At 48.4% G+C, this 14,516-nt stretch overlaps 1 protein-coding gene across 1 annotated transcript in view; it reads right to left on the bottom strand.

Annotated features, from left to right (window-relative positions):
• The window catches only part of ADAMTS17 (ADAM metallopeptidase with thrombospondin type 1 motif 17), a 189,044-nt gene extending 176,637 nt beyond the window's left edge, over positions 1–12,407 (bottom strand). Inside the window, 2 exon segments of the mRNA XM_081171354.1 lie at positions 7,463–7,830; positions 12,109–12,407. Of these exon segments, the coding sequence (XP_081027480.1) occupies positions 7,463–7,830; positions 12,109–12,193 (453 nt within the window). The 5' untranslated portion in view covers positions 12,194–12,407.
• Positions 12,408–14,516: the final 2,109 nt, after the last annotated feature.

Here is a 14,516-nt window from a genome sequence, read left to right as displayed (position 1 = left end):
AGATGGGCCATTGGGCCAAGCCAATTGGGCTAATCTTCTGTTCTTAAGACAGGCTCATCATCCCCTCCCTTGAAAACCAAACTGGTACCAGGTACAAAAAAACAAACTTCGAATGAGCCCCAGGAAGGCCCTCATGTTTCCCCACTTATTATGGGATCACACATCCTCCCCCCCTCCCCAGTCAGTGAAACATTTTGACTGAATGTTAGAAAGATCTGGCTGAATGAAAAATCTTGGCCTGCTTCAGATCAGACAAATCCAGCCAGGTACCTCATTTGAAAAGGCCTGCATAGCTGTGACCCAGCAGCCCTACCCAGGCCTCAATAAGCTCCTGTTCTTGATGCCTGATTGGGCATCCAAAAACCAAGGGAGCAGCTGGGCATATGGCAAGGCCCATCCACAGCTGCAGAGTTGCGTTCAGGTTGCCATAGAATCATAGAATTGTAGGGTCGGAAGGGACCCTGAGGATCATCTAGTCCAGGAATATTCAACTGTCCAGGAATATATGGGGACTGAACCTGCGACCTTGCCATTATCAGCACCATGCTCTAACCAACTGAGCTATCCAGTGTTGGTGGATCACATGTTGTTCAGGGCTGTTCTGTCCGTTCAGAAGAGAACCACCCTGTGGGCTCCTGCGCAGTGAGCTATAATGAGCTGAACAGCCCTGAAGTGCATGGCAGTGCATTTGAGGAGCTGTTTATGTCAACTAATAGCATTTTGCATCACTTAACTAGAATATTCCTTATGGAAGAGTTAAAAGCAGGGATGTTGGAGAATTCCAATAGAAACAGAAACAGGAAATTGCCGATGTTCGCTTATTCGGCCTGTGTCTAGAACGGAAATGAATCGGCACAGAAATGTCATTTTTCTCAATCCAGAATTGTTGATGCTCGTCTTCTAACATGCTGCTTTCAAACTTACATTGATTCTGGAGCCTGCCGTCTACAAGTGTGGGTGTGGTTGCCTGATACAACCCTTGATTTAGTTATCCATGCCTTCTCCTTCCTGAGCTAGCCCCAGGTGAATGAAGAAGGAAGCAGTGATTGTGATCTTGATATACGCCCACCCACAACCACATCAAGCCAGTGTCAATACACACCTCACTATTATCAGGACCACCTACATCTGTTTTCAAGTGGGTACAATGTAGGGTTATGCAGAATCAATCTGCAGTGAGCTGTTATTTTCAGAATGAAACCCGTTTTCTCAAGAAGATCGTGCGTAGACTACATAGAGGAAACATGGACCCAGTCTTCATTATAGATTATAGAATAAAATGTTGCATCTTGCAGTCTATGCCTGCAAACAGTAATTGCTTACATTTTATTCCCACCCCCTTGCATCGTTTTTCCTTTGCAATGAAATGTGATTGTTTATGTAAATTATATACCGTATTTTTTGCTCTATAAGACGCACCAGACCATAAGACACACCTAGTTATTGGAAGAGGAAACCAAGAAAAGAAATATTCTGAATCCCAGAAGCCAGAACAGCAAGAGGGATCGCTGCGCAGCGATACCTCTTGCTGTTCTGGCTTCAGCGATAGCTGCACAGCCTGCATTTGCTCCATAAGACGCACACACATTTCCCCTTACTTTTTAGGAGAGAAAAAGTGCGTCTTATAGAGCGAAAAATACGATACGTTTTATAAATTTGTCACAGCAGACAGCAACACAACTAATGCACCTTTTGGTGGAAGACAAACTGCAGTGGGATGGAAACAGCACAACATAGAATGAAAAGCACTGCTTTCTTACATCCTTAGTTAAAAGACTATCACATCACACTTACCGGGGAGGCCTTTCATAGCATGGGAATATGGGGCATCATTGCACAGGTGGACTTCTTGGCTCTGCCACCATTAAATATCTAGGAATGGGTAACAGCATTGGGCTGTGCTTTTCTAGACTGTTGGTTGGCCGCTCACAAGGACTGACTATGTTTCCCTCTGGTACAAATGCATTCCTGACACATCAGGGAGGAGACTAGACTAGAACTAACAAACTGGAAGTTCAGAGAAGGTCAATGAAGATGGTCCATGGTAAAGGAAACACAAACTAGCAGCAGCAGCAGCGGATGGTGCCTGCTGAGACAGGTGGGGCCAAGGAAATGGTAACTAAGGATAGATGGAGCAGGGAATCATAGTGGTCTGAGACAACTACAAGAAAGAAGATTCCACCTAAACATTAGGAAGAACTTCCTGACAGTAAGAGCTGTTCGACAGTGGAATTTGCTGCCAAGGAGTGTGGTGGAGTCTCCTTCTTTGGAGGTCTTTAAGCAGAGGCTTGACAACCATATGTCAGGAGTGCTCTGATGGTGTTTCCTGCTTGGCAGGGGGTTGGACTCGATGGCCCTTGTGGTCTATTCCAACTCTATGATTCTAACTAATGATAGCTTTCCCCTCATTCTCCTCCTTTGCAAACGACATTAAGGACATTAATTATTTCCATCTGTAATGTTCAAAGAAATGCAGCAATGAAAATACTAATTGAAATACAAGGCTGCAATACCATGTGGGCTTATTTAGGAGTAAGCCCCACTGAACTAAGCAGAAACTACTTCTAAGTAGACCTACATAGGATTGCTCTTCATTCATCATCCACCACCTGCCTCTCTTTTGCACACGTGTGCGCACACACACACACACACACACAGGCTCCAACCAGACAGAGAACAGAGTTGCCATTGCCTGCAGAAAGAGTAGTGCCCCAGTTTCCCAGAGCAAAGCGCCTTTCCCTGCCTACTTGGAAAAGTTGAAGGAACTATGTACGTTCACCCAGGGAAAACAGAGGTGGGAAATAATATCCCTCTTCTAGTACCAGAAGGACTCTCACACAAAACAGGGCAAAAGTTAGTTCTCTGCTGCCCCATAGGACAGGACTGGATCTCCTGGACGTAAGTTAGAGGTGGAACACAAGAAGAAGTTTCCTGGCAGTAAGAACGGTTTAGCTTTGGAACAAATTACACAGAGAGGAGATGGCAATTAGCATTAAGAAACAACCTCCCATTGGCACCAACAGGAACATCAGAACACAAAAGCCTGCAGGATCAGGCCAACAGCCTATCTAGTCAAGCATCCTCTTCTCTCAGTGCCTCACAGCTCCCTGCTCCCCCTCCTGTCCACATCATCAAGGCAACCATAGTTACTGCTCCCCACTGAACATCTGGATAGGTCTTCCCAGCATCAGCAGCTGGGCATAGTTAGAGGATCATGTTCTCTGCGCCTCCATCCCATGTGTTTGGTAGTGCTTTTCAGGATATGTAGTTTTTGCCGCAATGTGTTCTCTGCCAACAGTGATGCAGTTAGCAGGGCTGGAAGAGGACCAACAATAGGAGAGGGTCCATGTTCCTATCTGTTGTGGTTAGTTTACTGCTGAGCCCATGTTATTTTACTTACGCATGGCACACAGATGTCACGGACGCAACTGCTGTTCGCGAACAACCCTTGGTTTTGTTCTTCCACAGATGGAATTCCAGTTAAAGCTATGCTGCCTGGCTTTTAGGAGACAGAGGGCTTGCAAGCAACCTGCTCATCATCACCACAGAGCTATTTCAGCTTCGGATAGCGGTACACAGTGAGCATCGCTGTCACGGCAGGAATCGGGACAATACCATGCTCTGCCCAACTTTCCAAAATGGAAAGTGCCTTGGTAGGCCATTGCTCACAGGGGTTTCCAGTGGTAGAACAAGTGCTTTGATTATATACTCGTTCCTGGCATCTCCAGCTGATGTGATCTCAGCCAGCAGGCTTGGGGAAGACCTCTGCTTGAGGCCCCGGAAGGAGACTGTCACTCAGAGTTAACAACACTGATCTGACTCCATGCATATGTTTCAGATGCTGGGGGAAATAGTTCAAAAGGAGAACTATCTCAAAGTACAAAGGACTGCTCAACAGCTGCTTCCCACTCTGTATCCCACCCAGCGCTTGGATTGCATGGGGGAGAGGCAGCCCCCCACCTTCTTCTAACACTCCCCTTAGCTCTTGCTATCACCTCCTAAAACAGTAGTTGTGATATGACTCCCCTAGTGCCCAGATCTATCCACTATGTCTTTCTGCGCCTGGTTGATGAAGGCAGTCTGGTCTCTGCACTGTTTTGTTTACTCAAGAGGTTATCCCAGACCCACCCATGTTATGGCCCAAGGGAGGATCTCTAGCTGCACCCCCCCAAGCTGCAATGCACTTTTGTTTGGTCAGTTAATCCCTCCTGCCAAAGCAAGAGTCTTGATTTGACACCCCGCGAGGGTCCTCACTACCTTAGAGTCTGGGGAACTGGCTGCGGAAGCTTCCCAGACAAGTGGAACAGTATACCTGTTTTAAGATTTGATTGATTATCTGGAGAAATGTCAGGGTCCAGAAGAATCTCAACTCCTAGGCAAAAAAGTTATCGATCTCCTTGCAAGGGAAGAAGGTTGTCGGTGGTGATGGTTTGGTCCTAACTCAAATCGGTATAGAGATTCTTCCAATTTCATCTGTATACCCTTGTTGTGCTGCCCATGTTATAGGGGATACAAAAGGGAACTGCATCTCTTAACTTTATGTGGCAACACCCTTAGTTTGCCAATTTTAATTACAAGGTAAAACAGGGGCAAGGGTGTTAGGGCGTCCCGAGTGTAGATTTCAGGAGCTTCCTAAATTCCCTCCACAATTCAAAGTCTGTCAACCTAACCACAGTCCCATTCGCAGGATACATTTAAAGAGGTCTGTTACCGCTTTAAGCAGTCATCGCTTCCCCCAAGGAAACATGGGAGCTGTAATTTGTTAAGGGTGCTGAAAGCTGGTCCCCTCCCAAAGCTACAATTCTCAGGGTTCCCTGAGAAGCAGGACTGATTGTTAAACCACTCTGGGAATTGTAGTACTAGGGGGCAAACGGGTTTCCTAAGAACTCTCAGCACCCTTAAACTACAGTGCCCAGAATTCGTTTTGGGGGGGGGAACATGACTGTTTAAAGTGGTATCATAGCATTTTAAATGCCTGGTGTGGATGTGGACCATGTCTACTCAGAAGTAAGTCCCACTGGATTCAAGGAGCTTACTCCCAAGTAAGTGAGGTCGGGACATATTCCCCAACTGCCAGCAGAGTGTTATTAATTCCCCTTTCTACCACCATCAGTTCTCAAGCAATAAAAGTTGCCACTACAAATGAATTCCCGTTTAGTTTCTATTTTTACGTGGCTTTTTCCCCCCAGTTCCGTTTGTACACTTTTCAGATGGCTTCAGAGCCTTAAGAGCTTGGTAATTTATGAATGAGATTAACAAAGTGTGCTTTGCAGCAAGGGACAGGTGGGTGGAGAACCCTGTCAGCATTTCACGGGGGGGGGGGTGAACAGCATTCTCATTTTCAAGCTCCAAGAAACCTTTGGTGGTGCTCAGCTCCAGCTTCCAACATCAATCACAAAAGACGCTGGTATCCCATTATCTGGATGCAGGTGCTCACCTGAGGCACAGGGCTTGCCCCTCCTTCCTTAAGAACTGTCTACAGCACAGCTGCCCAAACTAAGCACCCCCCCTGCTCCGCCCACTCCTGCCCTGAGGGGCAACGCCTGCATTAGGTGGGGAGGCGGGAGGGAAGGGGCGGGGTGGACAGGCTGTGAAGAATTCCAGCCTCATCTGTATTCCTACAGAGCCACAGAAACATCGCAGAAAGTTAACAGGCGAGACCCACAATGCGACTAGACCAGCCTTTCTCAGCCTGTGGGTCCCCAGATGTTGTTGAACTACAACTCCCATCCCCCCTAGCTAGCAAGGCCAGAGCTCGGGGATGATGGGAGTTGTAGTCCAACAACATCTGGGGACCCACAGGCTGAGAACCGCTGGACTAGACCGATTGGAAGACTGGGAGGCCAAACTGAGCCCCATAGAATCATAGAGTTGGGAGGGATCCTGGAAGTCCAACTTGCTACGCAGTTGTCCCATAAAGGGATCCAGTCCCAAAACAGAATCATAGAGTTGGAAGGATCATCTAGTCCAACCCCCTTGCCATGCAGCTGTCCCATACGGGGATTGAACCTGCAACCTTGGCATTGTCAGCACTACGCTTTAACCAACTGAGCTATCAATGCTCGTTCATCACTAAGGGCTAAGCAGGGTGACAAGAAGCAAAAGGGGCCAGAGCTCCTGTAGACTGGAGATTCTTTTTTTTTTAAGCCTGCAATTTTAGAATGCTGCCCCCTACTGGTTTACAAGGTGTGCTCCCGGAGCACCCTGCCGTTCCTCAGAAACGAAGCCAGGATTCCCTCTGCAATGTGATCCATAAGGGCAGATCTTTAAGCAGAAGCTGGTCTGCCCTCCTTGCCAGCAACGCAAAGGAGCGTCGGAGGAATAGTTTAGCATAGAGTTTCCCAAACGCTGGGCCAGAGACGACTAGTGAGCCATGGTGCTGTGACCCATCTAGTCCCCTGGCCGTGTGGGGCTAATGGTTGCATTAATGTCAGCACTCCTCATATGGCGAGTCAAGATGGCTGAGGGTCAGAGAAATTTGGGGAGAAGGGGGGAGGCCTCCCTTCTCAAAGGGGAAAAGACCTGAGGAGGTGTTGAAGGAAATTAGAGACAGCAAAAGTTATTGAAAATAAATAGTAGTAGTAGTAGTAATAATAATAATAATAATAATAATAATAATAATAATAATCTGAGAATAGAAAGGAACAGGGTAGGAGAGAGTAACTGCAGCAAAAGGAAGTGAATGTAAGTGTGTTTTACTTTGAGCCTCTAGATCAGCAAACTCATCTTACAATATCCCCAAGATGAGCAACATTTGTTTTGAAATACAGGCAAGATAGACTACAGAACTCCTTGCCAAATGAAAAACACTGTGGCAAAGGATTTAGCAATGACCAAAGGCTGATTAGGGATCAATAGAAAACCATGTCAGTAACAGCCACCTAATTAAGCCAGACGCCACCTCCTGCCTCCACCATTTTGAGACTGGTAGGCCTCAGAAATTGTCAGCCCTCTTAAGTAGGCCCCAGGGGTAAAACATTAAGAGCACCTCCTGTTCCAGGGCATGCACTCCAGGCACTGTCCAAAGAGGACTGAGCCTACGCAGCAGCCACAAAATGCTGCCTGAAGGTTGGAGTGGGGAAATGGAAAACATGATGGCTAAATGGAATGGAGTACCTAAGAAAAGGGAATGGCTGGCTGACTGTAATTCTGATATCAGAAGCAGGCCGGAGTGCTACAATTTTCTTCCACTTGTCAGTACGAAACTGACAGTGTAACCTGTAACTAACTGAAAATTGTAAGGGAATGAACACAGGTTTGCAACGCTGTTCCCTAGCCTGACCGGACTCCCCACTTTCTAGGTACAGGGGACCCACCCGCCTTCTCACATTCCTGTCTCTCGACTCTCTTAACTCCATGCCCCACCCAACACACTCTTCCACAGGCTCTTCTTCCCCAAACAACGGCCTCCCGCAACACCAGACTGTGCCCATCGAGGGCAAATTCGCCCAGAGACAAGTACCAGCCCGCCGCAGGCACTGAGGGAAGCGAAGGAGTCTGCGCTGCGGTTGAGCACATGCCCTGTGTAGAAGCAGAGGCGATCCAAGTCCACACGGCGGCTGCTTCGGCCCGCGCCAATTTCCTCCACGGAGAAACCCGGTGCCAAAAACTGCCCATTTCGGCGGAGGTTCAAGTAGATGTCAGAGCCTGGATTGGAGCCCAGCCCGGCGGGAAGCCGGACGATCAGCACCTCGGCCTCTTCTTCAGGCTGCAGAGGCACAGAGCGTCGCCTCCTATGCTCCTCAGAGTGGATCCCTCTGACCTGCAGGGAAGGGATCTTGTCAAGGGGCACCTGCTCCGGGATGATCACCACACCCAGGTCCGCATTGACTGCAAAAAGAGACACAGAGGGAGAGAAGAAAGGAGGGTGGGAGAGCATTAGCAGCCATCAGCAATACAGGCCAAAGAACCCAACTCCCAGGTAGAAGGTTATGCAGTGGTACCTCGGGTTAAGAACTTAATTTGTTCTGGAGGTCCGTTCTTAACCTGAAACTGTTCTTAACCTGAAGCACCACTTTAGCTAAAGGGGCCTCCTGCTGCTGCTGCACCACTGCCCTGCGATTTCTGTTCTCATCCTGAAGCAAAGTTCTTAACCTGAGGTACTATTTCTGGGTTAGCGGAGTCTGTAACCTGAAGCGTCTGTAACCCGAGGTACCACTGTATTCACTGTTAGTCGTAAGAACGCAAGGAGATACCTGCTTGGGGCTACCACCCCATGAAATCTGCGAAGTCAGGTTGGTGGCTTGAGCATCTGCATGGGTCAAATGGTGAGGCCAGGCTGCAGGCCAGATGTTTCCCACCCCTGTCTAAATTAAAACCACAACCTCACCAGAGCCAAACCTATTTTTAGAACCTTATTTGCAATGCTAGAACCAGCCAGTCTTACACTGGAATCTGTAAGAAGAGGGCACCTCTGTACATATGCAGAGCGAATCCCCTCTCCAACAACATGCAACCTCCTTTGGTACATTGTGACTGAGAAGGCAGAGCTCTCTGGTCATAAGTTGAAAATGCTGGACATTTATTACCATTCTTATTTGCCCAGTACTACTACTTTTTAAAGGACGTGGGTGGCGCTGTGGTCTAAACCACTGAGCCTAGGGCTTGCCGATCAGAAGGTCGGTGGTTTGAATCCCCGTGACGGGGTGAGCTCCTGTTGCTCGGTTCCAGCTCCTGCCAACCTAGCAGTTCGAAAGCACGTCAAAGTGCAAGTACAGTGGTACCTCGGGTTACATACGCTTCAGGTTACAGACTCCGCTAACCCAGAAATATTACCTCGGGTTAAGAACTTTGCTTCAGGAGGCATTAGCTAAAGTGGTGCTTCAGGTTAAGAACAGTTTCAGGTGAAGAACAGACCTCCAGAACGAATTAAGTTCTTAACCCGAGGTACCACTGTAGGTAAATAGGTACCGCTCTGACTGGAAGGTAAACGGCGTTTCCGTGTGCTGCTCTGGTTTCACCAGAAGCAGTTTAGTCATGCTGGCCACATGACCCAGAGAAACTGTCTGCAGACAAACGCCAGCTCCCTCGGCCAGTAAAGCGAGATGAGCGCCACAACCCCAGTCATTCGTGACTGGACTTAACGGTCAGGGGTCCTTTACCTCTAACTTTACTACTTTTTAAAACTGATCCTTTTTTATATTTGTCCATCTTTTGATGATGCTTTGTCAGTGTGGGGGAGGAGGAGGAGAAGGTCAACTGTGGTTACTCTGGCAACTATTAATAGCAATGGAAAGCACTCTGCATATGCTCAAAGGCACATAGGAATGAACAAAGGAAGCTGCCATACTATCTGCCCATCCATTTCAGTTCTGCTCTGACTCGCTGGGCCTCTCCAGGGTCTTGGGCAAATATTTCTCTGAGCCTCTTTTCTTTCAATGGAAGATGAGAAGGATTGAACCTGAGACCTTCTGTGTGCAATTTATTTATTACATTTATATCCCATCTTTTTCTCCAAGGAGCTCCAAGTGGCATACATTGTTCTCCCCATGTAATCCACAGAACAACCCTGGAAGGTAGGCTGAGAGACCATGACTGGCCCAGGGTCACCCAGGGCTGAGTAGGGTTTGAACTGTGGTCTTGAGGCCCTAATTCAACTGACCGTTGCACCACACTGGCTCTCTAAGGAACATAGAAAGGTGACATGGCTTGATATTGTCTACACTGACCAGAGGTAGCTCCGAAGGGTTCCAAGAAAGGGATAGAATCATAGAATGATAAAATTGTAGAGTTGGAAGGGACCTCAAGGGTCATGTAGCCCAAAGACAGGAATCCTGCCTTGGGTGGGCTCGAACCACCAACCTTCCGGTTAACAGCCAGACACACTGACCCATTGAGCCACCTGAATATACATGAAGATGCCAAGTATGGAAACCAGGACCTTATGTATGCACAGCAACTGCTCTAGCACTGACCTATGGACTCTTCTCTAGCATAGGCTAGGGTGGGGAATCTTAGGTCTCCTGTTAGCATTTAAAGAATCATAGAGTTAGAAGGGACCATGAGGATCATCTAGTCCAAGCCCCTGCAATGCAGGCATACACAGCTGTCCCATAGCAGGATCGAACCTGCAACCTTGGTGTTATCGGCACCATGCTCTATCCAACTGAGCTACCTAAATTCCCTTGGTTCATACACATTCTGCTGCACTTCTGGGTCAGGCTAGGGATTGTCTCCCCAGCATTCTGTTACATACTCATGATGCTGAAACACAAGAGCCCTGCTGGGTCATGCCAAAGGTCTATCTAGCCAAGGGTTTCCCAAACTTGGGTCTCCAGCCGGTTTTGAACTACGATTCCCATCATCCCTGACCACTGGTCCTGTTGGCTAAGGATGATGGGAGTTGGGCCTCCAGCTGTAGTTAGACCATAAGTCTGGCAAACTCTTACCTAGCCCAACATCATGTTCTCACAGTGGCCAACCGGATGCCTATGGGATGCTCAAAAGCAAGACCTGAGAGCGGCAACACTCTCCCTGTTTGCAAATCCCAGCAACCAGTATTGATGCAATCCTGTGAACTAGATTCACAATTGCACTAGGTCTTTCCCATGGGACTTTTGGTAGCCTCTCAGAGCATAAACAGAGCCCAGGCTGGATCAGGCCAAAGTCCCACCCAGCCCAGCATCCTGTTCTCAACGTAGTCACCCATGTGCCTATAGAAAGTCTGCAAGCAGGACCAGAATGCAACAACTCTCCCCTCACCAACCTTGTGATTCTCAGCACCAGCATCAAGAGACATACATACTAGAGCACTCATCACATGACTAGCAGTCACAGGTAGACTTATCCTCCATGGATCTGCCAGCCTTCTCTTCTTTATTTGCCCCCAGCATCTTGACACTCAGAATTTAGACTGCCTTTGAAGCTCTGTTTACTAGGGGAGCTTGGATAGCTGACTTGGTTACAACGTGGTGCAGATAACGCCAAGGTTGCAGGTTCGATCCCTGTATGGGACAACTGCATATTCCTGCATTGCAGGGGACTGGATTAGAAGTTGATCCTCAGGGTCCCTTCCAACTCTACGATTCTATAGTTCTACCTATCATAAAGATGGAAGACGAGTCTGCTGCTGGATGAGGGCAGTGGCTCGCCTTGCCAAGCATCCCATTATCCCAGTGGCAAGCCAGATGCTTATAGGAGGCGCACAAGCAGCAGGACCCGAGTACAACAGCTCTTTAGCCTCCTGCGGTTTCCAGCAACTGGGATTCAGAAGCATAATGCCTCCGGCCATCAGGATCAGTAGCCATTGACACATCACCTTCCATTTAACTTGTCACATATCCTCTCCCTACATCCCATGCACTGCCCATTTAGCAGTTTAATAAATAAACGAGATATATTCCCAGATCAAATGCCCTGGAAGTTCTGAGCCAGCTGCAGGCAGAGAAGAGAAGAGAAGAGAAGAGAAGAGAAGAGAAGAGAGAGGTGATGGTTCTTTTTAATTTTATTTGCTGCCAGTAGCTACAACTTTTTTTTTAGTTGTGCAGCATAAAGGGAAAAGTGGGGGAGGGAGATAAAGAACCGAACAACGCCAGAGTTTTCTTGCATCGTTCAAGAAAAGTATTTTAGATATTACACACACACACACACACAAGGAGAGGGAAGGAGGGAGAGTATGGAGGGGGTACTCACATTTCACCAAACCTATTAAAAAAGAAGAGAGAGGGGAGAGGGGAGAGAGAGAGAGAGAGAGAGAGAAGGGGGGGGGGGGTTGAGGTTTGCAAGAAGACCAGCCAGGAATAAAGAATATACAAGTCTGGAAACAGATACATCCTTTTGGATAAGGAAAACTGGGATCAGAGCCATATAACGGAAGGGAGGGTGGAAAAGAGAGAGAAGGAAACGAACATGCCATTTGGCTCTGCAAACTTTTGCATCTTGTTAAGGGGGCGGGGAGAGATGCAACAAATATGGGGCTTCCCTAAAATGATTGTATCTCGAAGGGTTGGTGTGCGTTTTGAAAATGCATGCAATTTGCAGTCCAGTCCGCCGCCCCCCCCCAAAAAAAAACTTCCCTCCCCCGCGCCCGCTTCCAAAATGTCAAATCCAGGAAGACGACACAGAAGGCAGAAGATTGAAGTGGGGAGAAAATCCGCAGAGCCAGCCTACCTGCATGGGTGCCCGGTCCGCAGAGCACCAGTAGCAGCCGCAACAGAAGGGGAGATATGAGAGACAGGAAGGAGCCGTCAAACATTTTATTGCAGCCGAGGGGCCTCCGCAACTGGACTCTGCGGTGCAGGGAGAAGAGGAGGAGGAGGAAGGCGAAGAAGGGCCGTTGATGGCGGCAGCGGCGGCAGCAGCAGCGGAATCCCGACTTGCAGCGAAGCCCTCCCAGACTTTGGAAAAATTAATTAGCGCTACAAACTCAACGTGGTTTACAGAAAGAGAGGAAAGGGGGGAGGGAGAAGCGGGGGAGAGAGAGGGAGAGAGCATCTCCTCCCTTCTCCACTCGCAGGTGCTGATTGGAGCTTAACCTCCTGGAGCTACACCTCCTGCCCACTGATTGGTCGTCGGAATTAACACACTCGGGTAAATAGCGAGGTTGTAAAAGGAGAAGCGGTACACGTGGGTTGCGGGCGAAGGGGAAGCGCCTCCGCCAGGTGGCGCTACAGAGGCGGATGCCGGTTGGTTGGTTTTGCAACCTGGTGGGTTCAGGTGCGCTTGGGTCACAGGCGCTGCCATCCCAGGCACTCCTACCAGGTTGACCTGCAGAAGTTCAGCAGGAGACGTTTTACTTGGCTTGGAGATCAGGTGCCTGGGGAAAAAGGGGTTTTCCCTACTGTGTTTCTGTGCGTTGGGCTGGCTGCTGTGCATTGAGCTGGCAACCCCTATGGCGATGCCGTGATATTCACCTCCGCATGTTAGCTAGCTGTTGAAAGTACAGTACAGGACCAGGAAGGGGTGAGGGGAGATGAAGTACAGTTGATGGATTCCTTTTTACAGTTATTTATTTTACATACAAAAGCCTGTCTCAGAGGACAAGCGGATTGGGTGTTGTCGTTTTTAATGGTAGACGAGAAGGAATGTCAGCAAGTGTGTGGTTTGTCACACGAGAGAGAAGCTGTACCTGCAGAAAATTCTCTCCTTTGCCCAGTTAATAAAAGCCCTGCAGCCCTGCCATCCTCCTTTTGCTTCCAGTCACCTTGCCAGAATGATTAAGTTTCAACTGGAAAGAGGTCAAAGCAGAGCCTTTTGGGAAACACTTCTTTGACCAAGAAACACTCTGAGGCTGGGGACTTGGAGGAGTCTGCAAGAGTAAGCTGCTCAAAGTTTGCTTGCCTGTGTACAATATTTATTTGCATCCTGCTTTCAGAAGTGACTGGTGCCCATTTGAACTGGTAGGGCAGAAGGCAGGGAGTCTAGCAGTAGGTGGCGCCAGAGCCAATGACAGGAAGAGCCACCCAATTCTCTGGCTGCCAGCTTGCTTCTGGGAACAACTCTTCAGAAACCATGCTATGCTCACAGAGGTTGACTCAATTCTCAAATCATGGACAGGTAGGAGGACCCTTAACGGCTCAGACCCAGGATACCTGAGGACCTGCTGGAGGGCACCAGGTTGAGGAAGGCTGGTGTAGGCTGCTAGATCATGCCTAGCTCATCCTATGAGGATGTGCTCTCCATGCAGAAGATCCAGAATTCAATCCCTGGCATCTTCAGGCACTGTTTGGAAACACTCCTGTCTCAAATCCCCAGAGAACCACTGCCAGGAATTGCAGCCAAGCCTTCTCTCACCTGTTACCCTCCAGCTAGTTTAGAAGACGACTCCACGAAGTTCTCTCCTGTGAGGGTTCTAAATGCAGCCCTGGAGGGCAACAGCTGCCTTCTCCTCCAGACTGGGACACTGACGCCAGCTCTGCTCCTGGATCTGATCTGGGGCAAGGCAATCACAACCACCAGGTTTTGGGATAAAAAATGGGAAGAGGGCATCTGGGGAAGATGGCAAAGTGTTGGAGGGTATCCTCTCTTGTACTAATAGTACGGTCTACTTCTTCTTCCTCCACTATGGATTTCCAGACATGACCCAAACCATTTACTGACCTTGCTTTAGTGCCCAGGCCTTCCTTTACTCCCAGACTTGCACTCTCCTCTGGGTGCTACTTGACTACTTCAAGTTATCTTATAGGAAACAAACCCTTCCACTGCTGCTTGTTCTACATTTTATTCTCATTCTCTCTCTCATTCTCTCTCTCTCTCTCTCTCTCTCTCTCTCTCTCTCTCTCTCTCTCTCTCTTCCCCCCTCGTCTTTGTCATTTTAAATACCCAGCGAGAAGCCAAGTTTTGCAACCATTATTGCAAAGTTTGTAAGCCTTCAGAGACATCAGGCATATGTTATAGACATCTTTGCAATAAGAATCCCTTTGGCTCTTGGCCTGGAAAGCAAGGGTTAAGTTGGCTGCTCATCAAAGTAACTTTCCTCCCTACATCCCTTCCCCTCTTCCAGATAGCATCTCTGGCTTCCTCTCAAGGGGATATCTATGTAGCATTGTACTTGTGACAGTGAAGCTTCTGAAACAGAT

Source organism: Podarcis bocagei (genome assembly GCF_964188305.1).
Source record: "Podarcis bocagei genome assembly, chromosome: 14".
Lineage (NCBI taxonomy): Eukaryota > Metazoa > Chordata > Lepidosauria > Squamata > Lacertidae > Podarcis > Podarcis bocagei.
Note: the sequence above shows the minus strand (reverse complement) of the source record. Positions and strands in the feature narration are given on the sequence as shown.